The sequence below is a fragment of the Xiphophorus hellerii genome, chromosome 9 (assembly GCF_003331165.1).
Source record: "Xiphophorus hellerii strain 12219 chromosome 9, Xiphophorus_hellerii-4.1, whole genome shotgun sequence".
NCBI lineage: Eukaryota > Metazoa > Chordata > Actinopteri > Cyprinodontiformes > Poeciliidae > Xiphophorus > Xiphophorus hellerii.
Window position 1 is genome coordinate 23,035,302 of NC_045680.1, and position 21,731 is coordinate 23,057,032.

At 40.0% G+C, this 21,731-nt stretch overlaps 1 protein-coding gene across 1 annotated transcript in view; it reads right to left on the reverse strand.

The window, feature by feature from the left end:
• sh3rf1 (SH3 domain containing ring finger 1) overlaps positions 1-21,731 on the reverse strand; it is a 44,324-nt gene that overhangs the window by 10,542 nt on the left and 12,051 nt on the right. The window contains exons 3-6 of the mRNA XM_032572220.1: positions 7,917-8,192; positions 7,286-7,381; positions 5,163-5,468; positions 1,231-1,341 (exon numbers count right to left, since the gene is read on the reverse strand). Coding sequence (XP_032428111.1) covers positions 1,231-1,341; positions 5,163-5,468; positions 7,286-7,381; positions 7,917-8,192 — 789 coding nt within the window. The remainder of the gene's footprint in view (positions 1-1,230; positions 1,342-5,162; positions 5,469-7,285; positions 7,382-7,916; positions 8,193-21,731) is intronic.

Consider the following 21,731-nt stretch of genomic DNA (forward strand, 5'->3'; position numbering starts at 1 on the left):
TGAAGAAGTCTATTTCAAATGGGATTGTTTTTCAAGAACAGGATTTGAGTTTTTGCCACTATGAATCCTGTGACATGCAGTCACAGCAACCAAGAGATCTAAAAATGTAATAGTTGTAATAATAATTTTTTATCATTATCACAATAGTACCACAAAATATTGCAATAAAATTCTAAGTCCATGTCACCCGTCAATCCAACCAAGTCTCCGTTCCTTTGCACTCAGGTAGTCTTACAGGATTTCCCCTGCATATAGCCCTAACATAAACTCTGGTCAACCTTACTGGGTCTGCGCAAAAAAAAAAAAAAAAAAAGCATTTCCACATCACCATGCTGCCACCAACAAGTTTCTTCCACAGATTTGAAATCGGAGTTTTTACTATTTTCTCATGCTGCTCTTCCCCAAAGTGAACATGAGACTCTGCTGCTTCTCCAGTGAATAATCTCCTGACCCTGTCTGTCACTTTGACGACCTTGTCTTGGTTGGTTGGTATTTTTTGTGTCATGCTCTGAGACCTTTAAAAGACAGCTGCATTTAAACTGGAATCAATTAGAAACGGTTCATCGTCATTTACTGATGAGATGAAAGAGAGGGCAATTGGTTGAATTTGATTTTATTTTCGGACATCAAATTGCACCTTAGACAGGGCTGCGCGATGTGGCTTAAATAAAATCTCTAATTCTTTAATGTCAAATTCAATTTCTGATTTTAAATAGATTTCCCCCCCCCCATTTAAAAAAAAAAAAAAAATCTAAAGACAGAAAATATCTGGCATTAATTTGTTTTGTGAGTTCACCTGAATTCAAAGTCAAAGTAAACAGAAGCTGTAAAACACTTTTGTCAAACAAGATGTTAGTTCCTCACTCTGGAAACCCAGAAAGTGCATTGGTGAAAAAAATTAAATAAAATCCAGATTTTCCAAAAATTTAATCTTCAAAAACAGAAAATTTGATCCATGGATAAAACTGATTTGTCGCCCAGCCTTAACCTTAGACTTTTATTTGCAAACCTGGAATCATGCACTACTTTCTCTGTTGATCTGTTAAATAAAATCCCAATAAAATACTTCGGCTTTCTGGTTGTAATGTGACAAAATGTGAAAATGTCTAAGTGACATGAACAAATTTTTTTAATGACCCATAAATGGTTATAAAACTTCCAAAGTGGGAATCTATTGAACGAGCTGTTAAAGCTTGTAAAGCTTTAACAGCTCGTCCATGTTCGACCTACCAAAGCGATGGAGGTGTAGCTCGTCTCTGAAGGAAATGTGAAGACCGTTGCTGTGGTAACCGGACTGCTAGGGGGTGGGGTCACTATTAGTCCCGTTGTGCAAATGTGTACCTGTCAAAGCAAAGAGAAATGTTGACTATTTAATACACTCTCCTCTCATCCAATAAGAAACCGAACACCCTCCAGTGAACACAATTATTGTAACCAATTAACTGATTAATTAGACATACAATACAATTACACTCTGACCATTAACGCAGTCTCATTACTTGAAGAGTTACAGAGTTTGCCAGGATTTCGTTAAAAGAAAAAAATAAATCCCTCTCCTGTCACATTGTGTAAATGACCCACTGAGCAACACAGAACACATGTGGCTTTGTGTCCAAGCTTTGACCACGACGCTCGCCTCGCGGCCCGATTGCTCAAAAGGAGTCAGGTGATCACACACGAGGGTGTTTCATTGGGCATGTTATCAGCGGGCAGAGGAGGGGGGGGCCTTCCCGGTCGGTAATCCACCCGAGTCACTGTGGTGTCCTGGTAACAAGGCAACACTGTTGGGACACACAATATGCCCCTGTAGCTCGGTGACTCTCCACGGCTGGCTGATCCAGACAGATCCGCCTCCTAAAGGTGAGCCTCTCTGGGAGCGGGACGCAACCGTGCGCTCACAGGCGCCTCGGAGAAGCAGCTCGTTAGATGATGGCTTCTAGAAAATGGAAATTTCTAGAATCTTCTGGGAATCTTGGGCTTAGCTTTGTTATTTTCTTTTTTTCTTTTGTTTATTTTTTGGTGGAAAGACGACAAATGCATGCGAAGGTAAAGAGACTGGGCATGCACAGGCAGAACAGTCGTGTGCTGTTGTGTTGTCAGTGGGGAAGATCGCTTTACAGCCGCAAGCAGGTTCTCTAGAAAAGCCTTTACGGCTGAAACTCTCATACATAATAAATTAGAAATGCCCCAATCATGCTTCTCCAGGCCAATACGGAGTTATGATTATCTTTGAAACTTGGTCTGCTGATTACCATTTTGACCAGATCTAATTTGTTGTTTTAAGGAAAACAAATGCATTGCAGGTATAGATGGTAGCTTCAAATCAAAGCAAAAAAGAAGAAGGTATTAGATTAGATCAGATTCTGATTAGGGGTGCACGATAAATCGGCATGAACATCGGTATCGGTTGATATTAGTCAATGGTCCGATGAATAAAACTAAGCTGATTTTAACAACCGATATTTTTTTTCCAGCTTGTTTCCGTTTGTTTCTGGAAAGTTAGGGGAAGAGGTTGGTCATGTGATATTTGTTTAGTCATTTGACAGTGATAGTTTTGCAGCAAAGGATTGTGGGGAGTTTAACTGAAGCAGAGAAGCAAAGGTGAATCAGCAGTGTGGTCATTTTATTTCAAGGTGTCTTATTGGCCCAAATTTTCACATCCATGCATCACAAATTTTTATTGAACTCAAAATTGAGTGCCTCAAATTTAACAGACACAACCATGCAGATTCTAGTTTTTATGCACTAAATGAAAGATGAAACAGATTTTTTTTTATTTCTGTTTTATAATAGGCCCACCGATCACTAATCAGAGGCAAACAAGGGATAGTTGGATGATCGATTGGTTCATCTCTACAGAAACAACAACATGCTCAGAAAAAGATCCTCAGGAGAGGCTTTGCTGTAGAGGAGCACTGAGTTCGTCTCACAGAAAACTCAGGAACATTTAACGGTAGAAGTTAACAGGAGGTTTTAGTGCAGAGATTTGCAGAAAGTCTAAATGCATCAAAGCGAATATGTTCCAGAGAAAAATGTACCCAAAAACACAGACAGTAATAAAAAAAGAGTTCACTGAAAACTCAAAGTTGATGAAAGTAGGACATTCGTGCGGCAAGAGAGTCGTCGTCTGTGTTTCAAATTATTCACAAACCAAACCCGTGTTATTTTTTTAATGCCCGTCATTGTTGAATATAAATAATGCTGTAAGAGAAAATACTCAAAGCGGTGACAACGCTAGTGAGATTCTGTCTGGAAAAACAAATGATAAATTCATGCCGCATATTAACGGAGGTCTATTCTCAAAAATGTATCGGGCTCTTTTTGCTCGGCCACTTGGGCAGTTTAAAGCGACATCAAAGTAATTGTTTTGTTTATCTCTACACATCTGTTTTTCTGGCTTTAAAGCATCAAATCAAGACTCAACTTCCAACAAGTAGAAACCACAGCGCAGCTTTGAGCTTCTCTCATGTCAGGATTGGTGTGGAAACCTTGAGGGCTAAGCTGGAGTCATTTCTGTGGATGAGTCAAGACGCATATGGATGACTTTAAGTTCCTAAAATCAATAATAGTTTGCTCGGTACAAAGAGAGAAAGAGACGTTTGTCTTCATGTTCAAAGGATAAAAGTGGTGCTTCCTGGAAAAATAAAGTTGGGAAAATAAGAGCAGCTAAGTCGAGAGTCTTGCATAAATGCTTGAATGCTGGATCCTATATAAAGGCCATTTGTTCAGGTTATCAGTTTTAACCAGATTAAAATTGTAAAAATAAAAAATAAAAAGTTTTGTATTTTGTGAGAATTCCCTGGCTTTTTAGTTATTTGATTAAAGCAAATTATTTTCCTCCAATAATCAAAACGTTTTACTTTTTATCTGATAATTATTACATTAACCACACTCCACTCAAATGTTAGATACATTAAAGTCCCAACTATATGTATCACTGGCCAATTAAAGAATGATAAAAAACACATAAATAAGACAAACAAAACTTATGATCTGAATTCATGTCTCTCCTGTCAGCTCACCAGTAGACAGTACATGCATTACGCCCTGCTGAACCAAAACAAAAGTGCTCATTTATCATCACCTACATTAAATTACTCAGATATTTTTTTTCAGTTTGAAGATAAAAACTGAAGAAACTGATTAAACGAGTACATCCCTGTAGTACTTTGCAGTAGTTGCACTTTTTTTTACTTATATTTTGCATGGAAACAGAAATAGATTGCTATGCTAGCCGGATGATAAATGCTTCAACAGGTGACTGAACAAGTAATTGACTGGTCTTGGGTTTCGGCTTGTCATTAAAGGCTGATGGTGCATCTCAAACGCTGACTAGTTGGGAACTGGCTTAGACGGAGCTGATTAGTGGTTGGAGCCAAAACCGACTGACACACGCACCACACCCACAGGGTGCCAACAGACTGAAGCCAGGCGCTACTTTATTTTGTCTAAATGCTCCAATAAAAAAAAAAAGTAACAAAATTAAAGAGGCGGTATTATGTATTTTCCAGGCATTTTATGGCACAATCCAGTAACTATGTTAACTTTAATTGTTATAAAAATATTACGTGTAGGAAATTTGGCTTTATAGGTTAACATCTTGAAATTGGGCCTCTGTCTTTTTAAGAAACTCCTGCTCTTTCTAAAACTCCACTCCCAGGAAGTCATCACAACATGGCTCCTCTATTAACCCTTTAACATTGATTTAACCAGGGTTGCACTGAGCAGTAGCTCCTATAATGAGCTCAGCAGATGCGCAGTTCCACCAGGTGTTTGCTAATTGCTTCTGGCTAGTCTGAAGGAGCTGAGTGGGGGAGTTATGAAGAGAGGGCTGCACTGCGAGGCAGAAGCTCGGAGACTGCAGCTCTGAGGAGGAGTTTTGCCCTGAAGGCCCAGGCCTTTTTTCACAGCTGAATAGTTGCCACAGGAGATTTAAGGATTTCTCAAACATGAATGAAAGAAGCAAGGCAACACTCCAGGTGTGTTTTTGATGAGGTAATAATATCTTAACATGATGTAAAGTAATTTTCACATTTTTATATAACACTGCCCCTTTAACAGAATTGTGAAGACGAGAACTCACTGCCCAAACTAACAAGTCAGAAACGAACAACATCCAGAAAAAAACCCTCCTCCATGCATCTCCCAGCTGACCATCCTACCTGTGAAGGTGCGCTGCAGGAAAGCCCCCCGCTGATCTCTCCGATCCGGGCGGCTGCGGTGGGGTTGCTGGAGCTGATGAGGACCGGGCCGCTGATCTCCATGGAGTGGCGCTGTGGCGGAGGAGCGAGCATGGGTTTGTGGGACATGGTAAGAGAAGTGAAGGAATGTCGTTTCTTGGTGTTCTTCTTCTCCCCTGGCCGCTGGGCGCCGTTGCTCTGGGGTCCCAGGGAGGCTCCTTCAATGGACTCTCCACTGGAGTCGGATGGCTTGTCCAACTCTATGAGCTGGCGGGCTGCAGAGTTGAACTATGGGAGAATGAGAGGCAAGGGAGGCAACAAAGAGAAAATCACTAACAGAGGAAAATTGTTTTGAAATCTGACCCTACCCTGCAGCTGATTGGCCTATATTTTCTTACATTTTAGCTCTTAAAGTAACGCCATAGTTGGCAGGTCAAAGATTTACCGAAACTGTGAATGTGAAGAAAACGTTGGATCTCTGATGAAGCATTAATGACCTTCATCATAACAGTGTCTGAATGTCTACTTCATCAACATATTACCAGAAATACTGCTGCTTCTACAAGCAGGACCAACTTTATTTTAAGGAAGCTTATTGGTCTTAGCCAGCTGCTAAACTGCAGGTTTTGAGACTCTTTAGGCAATGTAACGTGCGAGTGAAAGACGAAGGTAAAAATCCAAGCAGCAGTTTTGGTTAATCACAGGGTGCGTGAACTTGCCATCATCTCTTGCCCCAAGCAGCTCTTTTTACTTAAAAGCCTAAATGTTTCAGAGCAATCCGGTGGTGAGTCTGTCTGGGTTAATCGCTGAAAGGCAGACAAGTACCAAATCATACAATAAATCAACTTCAGATGAAAACAAATGGCTCAGAGGAAAGGAAAAACGCAATGACCTAAATATTCCTTATTCACTCTGAACTTTCATTGTTTAAAAATATACAGAATGAGCCATTCTCAATTCTGTCCCTCACAATATTAGCAATGAATACAATGACAGTTAAACCAGAGGAAGAGGGGATTTATATTGTAAAATACTCCCAGGCTAAAATAACTTTAAACATATTTTGCTTGTATTTATTTTTCCTGAATGTATAGACAAGATCGCTTCTGGCCAGTAAACCAAAGCACCAGCATTTTCTGCCTTTGTAGTTTTGGTCATTTCATACTAAAATAAACAAATAAAGCTGCGTACCATGTTTAGCACCGACCCTGTATAGTTGAAGAGGAATCTGACCAACAAATGACGGAAACAGGGAGAAACACGACATTACGGGAGATTAATATAAAGATGCATGATGCTATCGGCACCAACATCAGTACCAGCCGATATTAGTCATTTTTTAACATGTCAGTATTGGTCCGATAAATGAAACTGGACCAATATTAACAGCTGATATTCGTTTCCATCCTGTTGAAGTTTATTTCCAAAGGGTTGTTTAATGTGGTATTTGTTTGGTCATGTGACAGTGAGTGAAGTAGCAAAGGATTATGGTGAGTTTAATGCAGAGAATGAGCGGTGAAGTCAGCGGTGTGGTGGTTTTTCCTAAGTGTCGAAAAGGTAGTGAAATATATATCGTCACCTTCGTAAAATAATAGCTTACGTCATTTTTTGTCAAAAGATGAATTAGGCACACACAAAAAACTTTTGTTAAAAAATTACTTTAGGACCATTATTTTAGGAAAGTGATGATATACGATACATAAAATGTCGGTAAATATCACCAATTGGCCATCACAGCAATAATACATTTTCATATTGATGCATCCATGGGTAAAATGCATTTAAATAGATTTACACGAGGTTTGAACCTTTCGTTGACTAGTTACCACCATAATTAAAAATACAAAGGGAAAAAATCATACGCAGTAGTGAAGTACAAAGGAACAAATTCCCATAGCGGTTAAAAGAAATGACCCCGACAAGGCGAGACACTGACCGTTTCTAAGAGTAAAAGATCCTTACACAGAAAACACTTGTGTTTCATAAACTTTAGTAGATTTAAAGAAATAACAAAAAAAAGAATAAAATTAGACCATGATCAAAGTCCCAGACATCTGACTGTGATGTGAGGCAGTTTCATCACAAGAATGAAGTTACACCCTTACCTCCACGTATGAGATGGGGAAAATTCCAATTTTATCTCCCAGCATTCCCTCGGCCCAGTTTTCATCAACTCTGCGGATTACGGTCAGGATATCATCCTAGAATAACACAACAGAGAGGGAAAAAATGTAAATAAGGGTTGGTATCTAACGCAGAGCGTTGCTCAACCTTAGGGAGTGAACTTCAGAGCAGAAATAATGAGGAGGAGAAGAGTTTTTGGGGTTTGTGAAACAGAACATACCCTGGGACTAAAAACAGTCCATCAGATGAGATACTTGCCGAGCTCGTTTCTGGTGTGGCATATAAATTGATGACAGATTCCAAAACAATCAACTTATGACCCAGCAGCTGAATAAACAAAGCAGCTTAATTACTGTAGTTAAGCGATGCCTCGCTCTATACGCCATTCATTCTCTCCAGCCTAATTACAGCTGCTCATCAAGGGGCCCGGCTTAAAATCCAAACCGTTGCTGTGGGTGTTTCATTTAAAAAGCCGGACGTTCTGACACGCACATAACTCCAGAAAATGAAGGCCTACAAGGCAGAAGCGTCACTGTAATGAGAGGTATTTTGGTTTTACTGCGCTGGCTATGTGGCAGGAGAACGGCTGCTGAACGTCTGCGGCGTTCTCACCTTACAGAAGGGCAGGCAGTCCTTGTCGGCCTCTTTGTCTTTCAGCTCGAAGTCGTACAGAGCTTTGCACTGAGGCGGCGGCTGCGGCAGAGGCTTGATGACCTGGACGAAGTTAGTGGGGAAGAAGCCGTGGACTCCGCCCATCTCACCGTGGTACCAGTTCTCATCCACTTGCCGGCGCAGGATGATGATGTCGCCCTTGCTGAATTTGAGGTCTCCCGGTTCCTTGCCGTCATAGTTGTACAGCGCCTTGGCACAGGGAAGCTGGGGCATTCCCTGAAACGGCAAAGAGATTTGGCGAATCAATTTTTAGCTTGATTGTAGAATCTGATTTTTTCAGAACATTTAGTGCTACTAAGTCTCACTGTTCAGTGCAGTTACAGAGTAATGAATCGTCAAAGTTAATGACTGTCGGCATCTGTGAGGGGGTTTATATAGCTAGAGGAAGCTCAGACATGTGAGCAATTTAATGGCAGCTATATGTTCCACTAAATGGAGACATGACTGCAGTTTACTTAAGCTACAAGAGAGCGAGCAAGAGCAAGTCTTCACAGAAAACAGGAAGCCTGACCAGAGAAATAAGTTGCTCAGTTTCATCTGGCTGAGCTTTTAACCTCAGCCCGTTACAGAACGAGCACAGACAGCTTTTCAGAAATCTCCAATTTTACCATGGAATACATGAAGATTGCAGCTTTAGCAATGTCACTTACATTAAAACTCAATACTCATTTAAGTCTTGTTTTTTTTTTTTTTAAGTATTAGTTGAAACCTACTTTCTAGCTCACACATAACATCAAGGTCTATAAGACATTTTCAGTGCTGTTCTTATGTCTTATGTGTATGATCCGATATTGGTATCGGAAATCAGTCGGAGAGTCAAAAACCAGGTATCGGATTACATTGGTCAGAAAACTTCTTATACGCACACAGATGGATGCACTCTGCTCCAGCATTCAGTCTGCAGCAGCATTTCTATCCAGCAGCGCTTTGCATTTTGCACAAAGACCCATTGGTTAATAATAAATGGGTCAGTTGTTCCAACACATTTTGTTGTTCACTATTGTTCTCTGAGTAATTTCACTTGATTAAGCATTCTCTAACATTCCACACTGCAAAATAAGCAATAAAAGTATGTATGATTCATGCTACTATCATATCGGGTCAATCACGATATTGCATTGAAAGTGAAAAAGTTGAATCGGGAAACCCTTGAAAAAAAGATTTATTTTTTCATTTGATTATTTTTCTACATCTGTAATATTTGTTACAGAAAATGAAGCGAAGCCCTTGTTATTTATGTATGTACAAATAAAAAGCCTGCACAATCAGAAAGACCCCGATAACAAGTTTGAATTAGAAATAAATAAATGTAGGTTTGAGTTCAGTCACCACCAAAAGGAAAAAGATTCAATTACACCCTTCATTTAAAAGGCGAAAATGGGGCTGTATTGTTTTCCAGTGATAGATGATTATGAGTCTGTCTGGTTTAAGTTTGATCTGTTTACGTTTGAATAATATTAACATAATCTACACAAATGTGTGAAACTCGGGCAGCTAACACATGGATACATCAGCTCTTCTAAAGGCTGAAGTAACTAATCAGAGCATCTCTGCTACAGTATGAGCTTGGCTGATTCTGTAACTTCTGACTGGGGGCTTGAAAGTACGCAGAGCTCTGTGCGTTTTAATAAGCAGAGGAAGGTTTCGTATCCAGGCCTGCAAGCCTGCGGTCCTGAAAGGCTCATTCAGGGAATGACAACCCAGGGAAAGAGGGAACGCTAGTGAGGATAGTGAAGCATCAATGTTCTCTATTCAGTGAGAGAGTCCATGAGAAAGGCTTCGGTCCAAAACAACCCCCCACACTACCGACCCCGCTGCTGTTGGTCACAGTCCGCAGTGATCGGAATCCCAAACACCTTCAGTCGATTTGATCTGAACTCCAAAGCCAAAATTGAAAAATTACCGTTGGACAACAGAAAGAGACCCAAAGTGCGCACTGAAAGTCCGAGACGGAGCCAGACACGGAGGGGTTAACGCAGAGTTTGGAGTGGGCTCTGCAGTCTTGTTAAAGACTAATGAACCGTTTAAAGGCTCAGAGGAGAATAAAAGTACAGAATGAGCTGTGATGGTGAACCAGGGTGACATTACCCTGCTGCAGAGAATCACACAGTCTGAAGCACAGAGCCAATCACACTGCGGCTCTGCCGCAGCTCCGGCCTGTGGAGACCGCGGGGAGACCAGGGGTGCGCTGTGGCCCCTTGGACACTGCGCTGGAGCTGGGCCTCTCTGCTTTTTCAGAGGGAGAAAACAAGGCTTTTGAAAGTGAAAGCTTTGACATTTTTGTTTCAAATGACAGTACGGGTTCAGGTTAAATCCAATTACATGGTAAATATGAAATGCTTGTTCTCATGAAACGGCAACATTTGTAATCGCTTGTGCGTACAACGAGGCGCAATAAAGCCTGTGTCCAAAGTCAGCCGTGTTATGCAATTTATTTCTGTGACTGCAGCCAATAAATAATCTACTTACAAACATAACAGTTTGAATTAGCCGGCTAAAAGTGCAATTGTTTTGTCTTTTTATTATTTCTTACTCAAGCTTTGTAGTCAACATATTTATTGGCACTTTGTGCTATTCTCAGACCTTTACTGCCCATTTCTAAACTGAGTTTAGGTCCTGCTGTCTGGAGTCATAAAAGAGGTGTTGTCAGCAGATCTAAATTTCCATGTTTCACTTGGCTAGATGCAGTGAGAGTAACAGGGAGAGGAGGAGGGGGGGGAAATCAAGAGACTGTCTGTAGGGGGCCCTGGATGAACGAGTTAGTGAGGGGGGAAAGATGGGCTAAAACTGGGGCTGGAAGATAGCTCAGGGGGGTGGCTAATATCTGGTGTGCATCCACAGAGACAGTGTTGTTGTTTCTAGAATCAGGCTGCATAGAGAAGTGTGCAGATACAGAGCAAAGGAGGCTGTGCTCGAGGAGAAAACACACAAAAGTGAGCCAATATCACAGGAATGTCCTAAAAACATCTCAAGCACACACATTACGTAAACACACAAGCGTATGCAGATAGCTCAAGCTTTTACTGCTATTAGACCGTCTCTAGAGACAGGACAAGACTCGAACAGAGAGCATCTCGTGATGAATCTCCCTCGATTTTATGCTCCAATAAAAACAGAGCAACTACAGAACAATTCAGCACCAGGACGATTATTTTTTATTCCTCCGTCTTCGCCGATGGTTTGAAAAATGAGCAGAGAGACTACCGTAGTGATTACAGGATCATACGCCACTGTAAGACTGTTGCTACTTAACAAGAGTACACGCAGCCAACTTCAAGTGACTTACAACCTCTTTAAAGATTTATAATACACGATTACCCACAACAGCAATAACCCACTTTGGCCTAAGAAAACAAAAAGGCAATGTACAGGCCACAAGAGGCTTATGTTTCTTTAAAACTAATATGGTAAACCAATCCACAGGCCACAATAGTACATTGCGGAACAAAAACCCATCACTGTTGTCGTGTCAACTGAGCTTTCTCCACCACGAAAGCTGGTGGAGAAAGCTTTCATCTAACGCTTCCATCGTAACGTTAGATGGGAAATAGGATCTGGAAAAATAGAGATCATTTGGAAAATGTTTGAAAAAAGTACCACCGATGGCCTGAGATCAGTATCTGTCAAAGCTTCAGACCTGCTAGTGAGGTCTGAAGCAGGGATCTCAACAATCCCTGTTTTTGTGAACCCATCAAAACTAAAGGTTACCATGTCACAGTTTAATTATTTTTGAATATTCAACCTTTCTGCTATGGAAAATATTGGATTTAGAAATATTTAATTTATTTGTTCGGGGCGATGAATGTTAATTAACAGATTTGCAATTGCCTATTTTTCATCTGTTGTTCCTGAACAATGAGTAATTTATCTAGCTAAAAATTAACGAAGGTCATACAAACGAGGTTAAAATGAAAACTTCACAAATTTTGTCAATAAATACAAAAAATACAATCAATACAAAACAAGCAAACAATTATAAAGACCATAAGAAGTCATTAAAAAAAAAATTATCCATCTAGATGGCAACACACAAGTGGGATTAGGAGAAGGTACTCATTCAAAATACTGACAGATCTGATGTGATATGAACCAATTCCTTAATTGTTTTTTAAACAGATTAGAAGCGATAGCTATTTCTAAAACTAAAAGTTACAGGTCTACTTTTCCCAGGGAATACAAACAGAAAAGGATGTTTAAAAAATGCTAACTTTGCTAAATGCTAAACTCTAACCAAAAATGCCAACTCTACAATACTTTATTTCACAATGCTAAAAACTATTTTCCTTGCTTCTTCTCCTAGCACAAATAATGACCAATCATTACAAAAAGCCTGCAAAACATATTCTGAATCTTGTTTCTTTGTCTTCCTAGATTATAGTTCTTAAAGAACAATCATAATTAACTAAAGGTTTGGACACCAGAGAAACCTCAGAGTGTCTAGTTCTGAGACATTAAAAAAAACTTTTATTTAATCTTTTTTGCTACATTAAAAACATCGGCCAATTAAAGAATCGTTCAACAATGTATCATGAAGGAGAATCTGTTCTCATAAGTTTGCTTCTCTTCCTTGATTCTAACTCAAACAGAAACCCGTCCCAGTCTGTGGACATCAGCTGGTGTTTTGCAGCTAATGCAGTTAGACCTGTGTGCTAAAGGGATTTTACTGTTATAATGTTCTCTTCCACAGCGCTGGGCTATAAGTGAATTATCCATGTGTGCTGCTGTGCAGCACAAGGAGTGAGTAAACAGGCATTTAAAACAAAAAGCAGACACGTAGAACTACACTTAGTCTATCCAAACAGCTTCATTTTACAATCTTTGTTTTTTTACAGCCATATTAAAGACAAAATATGCCTCCCTTAGTGCTCAAAAACCCAAATAAAACTATCTGATCCACACAAAGTAAGCAACGTAAATGAATTGGACTTAAACAACAGCATATCTTGACAGCTAAGGATGCGGTAACTTTTGCTCCATCAGCAGTCTGGGAGCAGTGTGCAACCACAGCAGACTGGAACCTTTACCCCCAACCAGCAAGTGTCAGACATGACTCCACTCCCATATGGGCACATGCAGAACCTCAGCGGGGGCTCGGAGAATGAGCCGGAGGTACTGCTGCCAAAACGGTGCGTGTGTAGCGGCGGGGTTAGTCTGGCCACTGTGCTGCTACAAGCAAATCCAGGCTTGTTAGGCATTCAGAGAGAGAGAGAGAGAGAGAGTTGGAGGGCGATCTGCATTTTTACAACCAGGCAGCAGATTGTTGTGGGTGTCGTCGTCAGCGCTGCACCGAGTGCAAGAACTGACACATTGAGAGTGAAGAGTGGGAAAAAAAATTCACAACAAAGTTCAGCTTGATTCCATTGCAGATAGATTAGTTTAATTGATTCCTAATGGCATTTTTATTGACCACTGTAGGCCAGGCTTTTTCCCACTACTTCACTGCACTTTGTTCATTTATAATACAAGAACAGATAAAGAGAGGGAATCAGCAGCGTTGCTGCTAGGAAACTCATGAGAGCAACAACCAGCATCAGCGGGAATTTTAGATGAAATTGTAACATTTTTATATGAAAGTGCCTGCAATCCCTGGCAAAAGAAACCTACCACTTTAAACTTTCACATGTCGTGTTGTGGTGATGTTTTATGTCAAAACCAGGGTTTCCCCCAGTGTATTATAAGCCTGGCGGGCCACCAGACTTTACTTGCTCCTTATTTAAAGTAAGAAGCAAGTAAAGTCTTGCTCTTTAGCATGACTTTACTAAGGAGTCTTGCTTAGTAAAGTTGCTCCTTATTTTAAATAAAGAACAAATAAGGAGCAAGTAAAGTCTTCCCCCTCTTTCCTGTTGGACTACCATCAAATAAACATCAAATAAACAAAACCTTTTTTTAAAAAGTGGTTTTTGTACACCAGTAACAGAGACAGAAAAGACAAATTAAGCCAGGTTTATAGATGACAAATTGAACTGGGAACGAAGAGGTGAGCACCAGTTGTGCCGACCCTGTAACTTTGCCAAATTATGATGCTTGCCTGTGCAGCATCAAATTTTCGTAACTTGTACAGTTTAACACAAAAAAGCAGTGGAGTGCCTTGCGCCTCTACCAGCAGGCTTAGCAGCTTTTCTAGGGAAAACCCAAACGATGAATGGCGCAAAAAATTACAACGTTTCTAGTAGGGGATCGTTTATTTTCATCCAAAATAAACGATGCATTTATTGTATAGTTTATCATTTGCAAGAATTTTATTTATTCTTTTGTTAAGACAATTTTGTGTTGTCTTGATACATTTCAATTAGTGGTGTTCAAAAAAATCCAACAAAAAAGTGAAGGTATTATCTGAAATTTTATTTTTACCATTTTCTCCACTCATTGTTCCACAAGACCGTCAATAAATATGAGTAAATTTGAAAATGTGGTTAAATACAGTTACTACATGCAGTTTAATTCACAGTGCGTCCTAAAGAAGACTAACTAAAATGAGAATGTTTTTCCAAGCACAGTGCTTGTGTTTGTGGTGCTGAGTGCTGCTGTGCCATGCAGTCACACCCATTAAGTTAACTAAAAAAGTGGTAATATATGGGGTGCTGTGGTGGCGCAGGGGCAAAGCACGGACCACATATGGAGGCCTTAGTGGTCGTGGTGGTAATCGCAGATTTGATTCCCGGCCTGGTGACATTTGACTTCCCCCTCTTCCCTGCTGGACTATCAAAGAAAGGCCACTACAGCTAACAAAACCTTTTTTTTAAAAAGTGGTAATATATAGTTTTCATCATCATTTTTATCATTATCACAATAGCACCACAAAATATCGCAATAAAATTCTAAGTCCATATCACCTACCCCAAGTTTCTACTCTTAAAAATCTAAATCTGAAAAGTTTGTTATGCATTACTGTCCAGGAACCTTTACCTTGAGGTCCTTAAATAAAATTCAGTACAACTGGCTGCTTTTAGAAGGAACCTAATTAGTAAATAGAGTACAGCTGTGTGTCATTTAATCTCAGTATGAATCTCGTTGTTCCGTGAAGGCCTCAGACGTTTGCCAGAGAGCGTTAGGAAACAAACGAGGAACACAGAAAACCAGTCAGGGATAATGGATGGAGACGTTTAAAAGCATCATTAGGTTATGGGACAGTTTCCCTAGCTTTGAAAAGTTTACTAATTAAATGCACAACTGCATCCAAGGTATTTACGTCCATAAAAGATATTAACACCTTCAGGTGTTAAATTGCTTATTTTTGCTGTGCAGGAAAGCTACATTTTTAAAATTATTTACAGTTTTCAAAATGGGTGCCAAATTGCTTCACTGTTTATTGGTCTTACTGGTTTTGCCTTACCAAGACAGTGACCATATTGTCTTTTTTAATTAATGCTAAAAGAACCCTATGGTTTCAAAGAAAGTCCAGACCATAGTGGAAATTGTATTGAATATGTTCCTTCGTATCAGATTCAAGTTTGAAACTTTAGTATAGAGATAAACAGTTTGGACAAGTATTAGTCATTCTCTTGTCATATCAGTCATGTCATGCTACATTAGAAATGCATTTAAAAAGGGGTGGAAATGAGAAAATTGTTTTAGACAATAAAACCAAAATTAGTCAGCCCTGTTTGGAGGTTACCACAAGAAACAAAAACCACGAGGAGAAATGAGACCAAAACTGAATGTTTTTGCTAACACACTGTGTGTGGAAGGAAACCAACACTGCTAATCATCGTTCCTGCATCGAGGCATGGTGGTGAAAGTGTCATGCAGCAGGGAAGCTGGTAAGTGTTGACGGGAGGATGGATGGAGCAAAATACAGGGCAATTCTCGAAGATGACCTGCTCAAGGATGCCAAAGACTTGCACAGGTCTTTGGCATCCAGGGTATTTACGTCCATAAATACCTTGGATTTATGCTTGCTTTAAGCTGTTCGAAAGGTAATGCAAGCATTTCAAACAGGTTACCTTAGGATAAAGACCCTAAACATACAGAAATGGCTACAATGGAATGGCTTAATCATTTGTTACAATATCCTAGTCAAAGTCTAGCCTTAAATCCAGTGGACAATTTAACCTTAAATCCACTACACAATATGTGCAGAACATGTTTCAAAACTGTTGTTTATGGATTCTCTACTCTCTTTTGCAATCCCTGGTCATTAAAACGTAGTTGGAGTATACGGAGAGTATACCCAAAAATGTGGTTGAACACCTGCAAGCCAGAAAGAAAGCGACCATTTTCATTCTACTTCACAATTATTCACAACTTTATCAATAATAGTTATTGTAAACTAGTCTTAATGGGACAATTACTGGAAAGGTTCAGCATTCCTAATGCTGTATTTTTTGTGTTTTTTTTTTTACAAACATGTTTCATAGCATACAATTGGTATTAACAGCACATTTTGGCTACAATAAATTGCTTTCTCAGTGCTGTTTTCTGATAAGACGCCCAATCTGAATTAAGATGGCTGTATATATCGTAAGCACAAAAATATCGCAGCGTCAAAAACATAAAAAGACATCGTTTCAAAAGAAAGTTGACAAAAAGTACAAGTAGGGCATGTGAAACTTTCTCAAACTAATATAAAGTAAAGTGCTGGATGAGTCCTCGACACGGTAGAATGTAATGACGGCGCTTCATCATCTAGAGCTGCCGTCTACTCCTCAGCATGAGACAATAGAAAAACTTCCATCTGCAGGTTTCTATGGAAACTCCACGCAGGAGCTATTTTCCCCTATTTTTGGGTCTCTTGACAGTGAAGTGAATCTTACAAAGGAGACTCTTGAACATCTCATTGGTGTCTCAGTATGGAATTGTACGGGTGACGTTACTGGGTTATCGCATCAGGAAAAATACCTCGTTTCTCAGGGAAATTTGTTCAGCGTGAAAACATTTAGATCAGCTAAAAATCTCTGTTGTGTCACTGTGACAAAAATCAGAATGCAAGACTTGGGAGACTGAAAAACCAGCCACGTGAAACAAAATGAAATCCTAGGGTCGAACGATAAAAGAGAGAAATTTAAACTTTATGTGAATGATTGCCTAATTCAGCTTCAGACTGGCGGAGAGCAGAAGAGATTAAAGAGTCAAACATCTCAGCGAGCAACAGCAGCATTTGTACATTAGATTCCTGGATCAGCTACAACAAAAATGTTTAAACGCCTGGCATGAAAACGTGGGGGAAACGGTCTTTATCAAGCAATACGGTGTCGAATGTTGTGGGAATGTTTACCGACTTTATTTACATCCAAGATGTCGAGGAGGCAATAAAACATTCAGGCCTAACTAAACTAAAACTTTATGTGACAAAACTCAATGCTTGTTTGTTTCCCCTCGCTACATACTTAAATGAGGTCCCACACATTAGTCCACAGGCATGAAAACACTCAGCGCAGTCTGGACGCCAGATGGAGGCTTGGATCACATGTGAGAAGGAACAGGAAGCTTTGAAAAGTCTTGGAAACTCTCCCTGTGTTCATCGATGTTGCTCGAGCCGCGAAGGCATCTGTCAGTTAGCCTGATACTTATTTAACATGAAGAAAAACAAATGCAGTCTACTCCTCTAAATGCAAGCGATAAAGCACATCTTCAGAGTACCCACGCTATGACCCCAGGAGTTTGCTTTACTGCTGGTTCTTGACTCTTCAGCTGTCCCCTCGGGGGGTGCGTGTAAATCTGGCTGCTTAGACAAGAATAGGAGGTCTGAAAAGTCAGGAGCTCCATGAACCGACGGTGGCGAGGTTTTATGAAAACGTTCGACACATGGACATACAATCAGGACATTTTACAGAACTTTATTAGCTGCAGAGGGAAAGCGTTTTAAGAGGAAGGGGAAAGGATTTATGGGAGAGCATGTGCACACATTGTAGAGGTGTCACGCATGTGGTTTTCATGAAGCTCTAGTGCGTCTGGCCATCAGTGTGGGTTCTACTGTGAAAATGCAATTAGACAAAACTACTCGCACGTGAACTGGCCCATTTTTTGCTTAACCTTTCTGTTTATGGGCCTGCTTTTCATCCACGGGCCGGCCTTCTGACGCGGGGGTAAACGCCGGCTCTGGGTGGCCTCGAAATCACCCGGTCGGCTGGTCTGATTCGAAATCCGAAAGGACGGAACCCTTTAACTCGGTGCCAATTCATACGCTGGGCTCACCGGTTTCTCTCACAGGAACCTGCTCACATTTCACGGCAGACGGAGCGTGTGAGGAGGCAAAACACGGAAAGCCAGAAAGACCTGAGCGGAGAAACAGTCTGAGATCAAAGGGGGAAAAGAACATGAGGCAGAGAGAGGAAGCTGGGCTTGAGTTTCTGAACCTTTCAAACAGCGGAGAGGCAAACACAATTGGTCAGAAAGCCTGACTAATTTGGTACAGGCAAAAAGACTGACTAGAAAGAACAGAGATGTGAATTATAAAGTAGAAACGCACTGAGAAATCGGCTGGAGACTGGCACTGAATGATTTAATGCTTGACCAACTCTGATCTAAGAAGGAAACTAAAAATGGGATCTCTTTTGATGAGTGAATACATAAGTAAGCGCTACCAAGTTGGGTATTTCAACACTGTTCAATGTGGAAGCAGATCCTCAATAAAAGAAGCAGTTGGAGGAATCACAAAGTTGCCAGAAGCTTTTAAAAAAAAAGGCATTTTCTATGAGGATATAATGGCTGTTAATCCAAAATTGTACCATTTCTGGGATTTGTTTGTATTTCTTGGTGGCAGATTTGTGCTTCTCACACTACATGTGTGAGAAGCACAAATATGGCTCACATATATATGCACATGGCTCTCTATAGCCTTAACCCCTGTAGTGCAAAGCTTTTATGCACATAATGTGCATAACATTGTATGGGTTGGCAACAGAAGTGAGCCAGAGGAAAAGAAAAACATCGTCCAGCCAATTGACAATAAATTTGCACTTACACATGATAATTGTAAAAAAGCTAGTTAGTTAGCTAGGATGTGTTAGCAGCTTGTTACTGGTAGCTTCAAACACCTTGAGTCACAAAATATAATTAAGATGTCTGTGGGCGACTCAAACTGTTGCCTAACAGAAAAGTACCGCAAGAAAAATAAAAAATCTACATAGAATATGAGATTAAAAGGTCTGGCCACAAAATTTAAGACCTGAGGATAAAGCATTTAAGGACAAATTACATTTTTAATGAATCCAAGACATTTTAAGGCCTTAACTTTATATACATTAATTTAAGACTTAAGACTTTTTAAGGATGCACAGACATTTCAGACAAAGAAATGCCATTAGCTAACATTTTTGCAAAGTACTAAAAATATATAATTTCTAATGCTTTTAACTACAAATTGTTAGAAACGTCCATTTAAATCACAGCTTTTCTATTTATATGTCTTCAATTTTGTATAAAATGTTCAGATACTGACACATCTTGGTCTTTGAGGTGGTACCAGGTTATTTCTGATTCTAGGTGGACAAGAGACAACACAAAGGATGGTTGACGGTGCGCTGCGGTCTGGACGCCGCTCAAAGCAGCCCCACTGTGCCACGAAGCAATAATCTCTACATTATACATAATAATTCAATCTGTAATGAGACAGTAAACCCAGAGACACCCTCAGTAATAACCAGGATTAGGACTGTGAAAGCAGTCTCACGTAGGAAGCTAACTTGTATCCAAGCTACGGAGGGATTAGTTCACAAATGTCACAGTATCTGTGTATTGAGTACTAGTCAATATGAGCTGAATACTAAGCATTTCCTCACATTACTCTCCACTGTGCTTGTGAAAGCTCACAGTGTCTGTAGGCTTTTGTCCCTCTCAGTCATTCAGGCTGAGCCACCTGCTCTGCTTGGCTGACGCTGATTTACACACGCTGCAAATTAAGGGAAAAACTGATGAAGTGGACAACTAGCTTGTAAGAAATTTTGTATTAACCGTGGTTCGTACAGGCAGATCATCTCATTGTATGCGCGGGTCCTAAGACACTTCTAAAGTAAACAAACAAGGGCAGGAAATCGACTCGGTCCTGGCAGAAATCCAAGAGACAAACACTGCATCTTTTCACTGACTCAAGAGGCAGCATTATTTTTTCCACTCTCTCAAGAAACTGTTTGTCCTTTTCACTTGACTCAGTGCAGATGTCACATGTAACTGCAAGTTTCACCCATTTCTCTGCTGTGGAGACTGAGCATGTGAGGCACCGTGCGAAGAAGCCCTCCGTCATTCCATATATTCTGCAGGAGGACAAAATGACCTCGTTCTTGCAAATGTTTGCTTCGGGAAAGAAAAAGCGGTGAAAGGGATTGGCCAGTTTCTGTTGCAGTAAGAATTGAGTGACTTGTGCCAACTTACAAAGGCCTGGTTTCATCCGTCGCTTGAACAAAGATATTAAATTTTAAGTGTTGAGAACTGAGCAAGAGCTGCAAAATCTGAACAGCACTGCACTGGAGTCTACTGGCTGGCATGTCACCAGTCCTTAAACATCCTCACTCTGTCATGGAAATATGCTCTTTAATTAACTTTTTATTGCATTTATAGAAAACATAGTTTGGTGGATTACAAAGAGTTGAATCACCAAAACCACTGGGTAATCCAGGCAGCAGTAACAATATCAACCAGGTTTTCAGCAAGTTTTGCTCTAATTTAATTACCTTTTAAGACCATTATGAAGTACATTTCAGACGTGTATCTCCACAGAAATACTAACATACCATTGCTGGCGGGAAAGGATATGTTAGCAGTAAGTTAGCAGTAGCCTCAACCAGCCAGAGACACACAATGTATATGTCAGTGTGACTTTTGCCTGACAGAAAAGACTGGTGGAAAAAAGAAATACATAGAATATATGAGTTTTGTCGAAACAAAATTTCTACATTTTCAGGTACCATTGGATCTGTTGCACGATCCAATGGTACTGGGATCGATCAACTAAAAAGAGAAAAAGGGGAAAACAGAGTTATCTAAATGTTTTCAAACAGAATATAGAGTGTTCTACCATGAAGCGGAGAAATACAGGCTGAAAGTCTCACTGGCATTTTAAGTTGTTGTCTGAATATGTTGCAACTCCCCACTTGTATCTGTTTTTTGTGGTTGTACACAGTTTAATGGGTTCTCGCGGACATAAAGCCAGTCTGAGTCATTTAAACAAACATAACCCTCCTTAAATGAGGCCAAAGTAATGGAGGATAAGGTGTGTTCATATTTGAGAAACCAAGCAGGTTGCAGCTGAATGTGTTGCCAGAAGTTATGATGAGATTCTGGCATACATGTAAGCCTCTGGCCGGCGCTTGTGCCAAAACGTGAGTACACTGACAAAAACCATCCTGCTCTTTTTCAAGTTCCTGTTAATAATTAATCATGGGTTGTCAGCAGGAAAGACCCCACAAGTGAGAAGTAACAGAGAACCAAGGCTTCTGGTAGAAATGTAAATTTTCTGAGTGACAAAAATAAAAACTGAGTAAAACAAAAAACTTAAAAGACTAACCTACATCAGTTTTGCTATAAGCAATTTATATACGAGTAAAAACTACAAAACTGTGAACAATGTGTACAATATGCCCGTTTGCTGTCAACACTGTTCGTTCCTACTTTCTCAGATTAATTTAAAACAAAAAAGTCAGAGGAAGCACAAAAGAAGTTGTTAAAAAGAAAGCCATATTTTTTCGGTCAGGTTGTTGCTTAGCTTCTTCATCATTTCATACTTATGAACTTTCTACTGGTTTGTACTTAATCATCTTTGGGTACATAAAGGAGTCGTCTGCACCGTTCTGTAGCCACCTCGGAGACAATTCTTTAAAT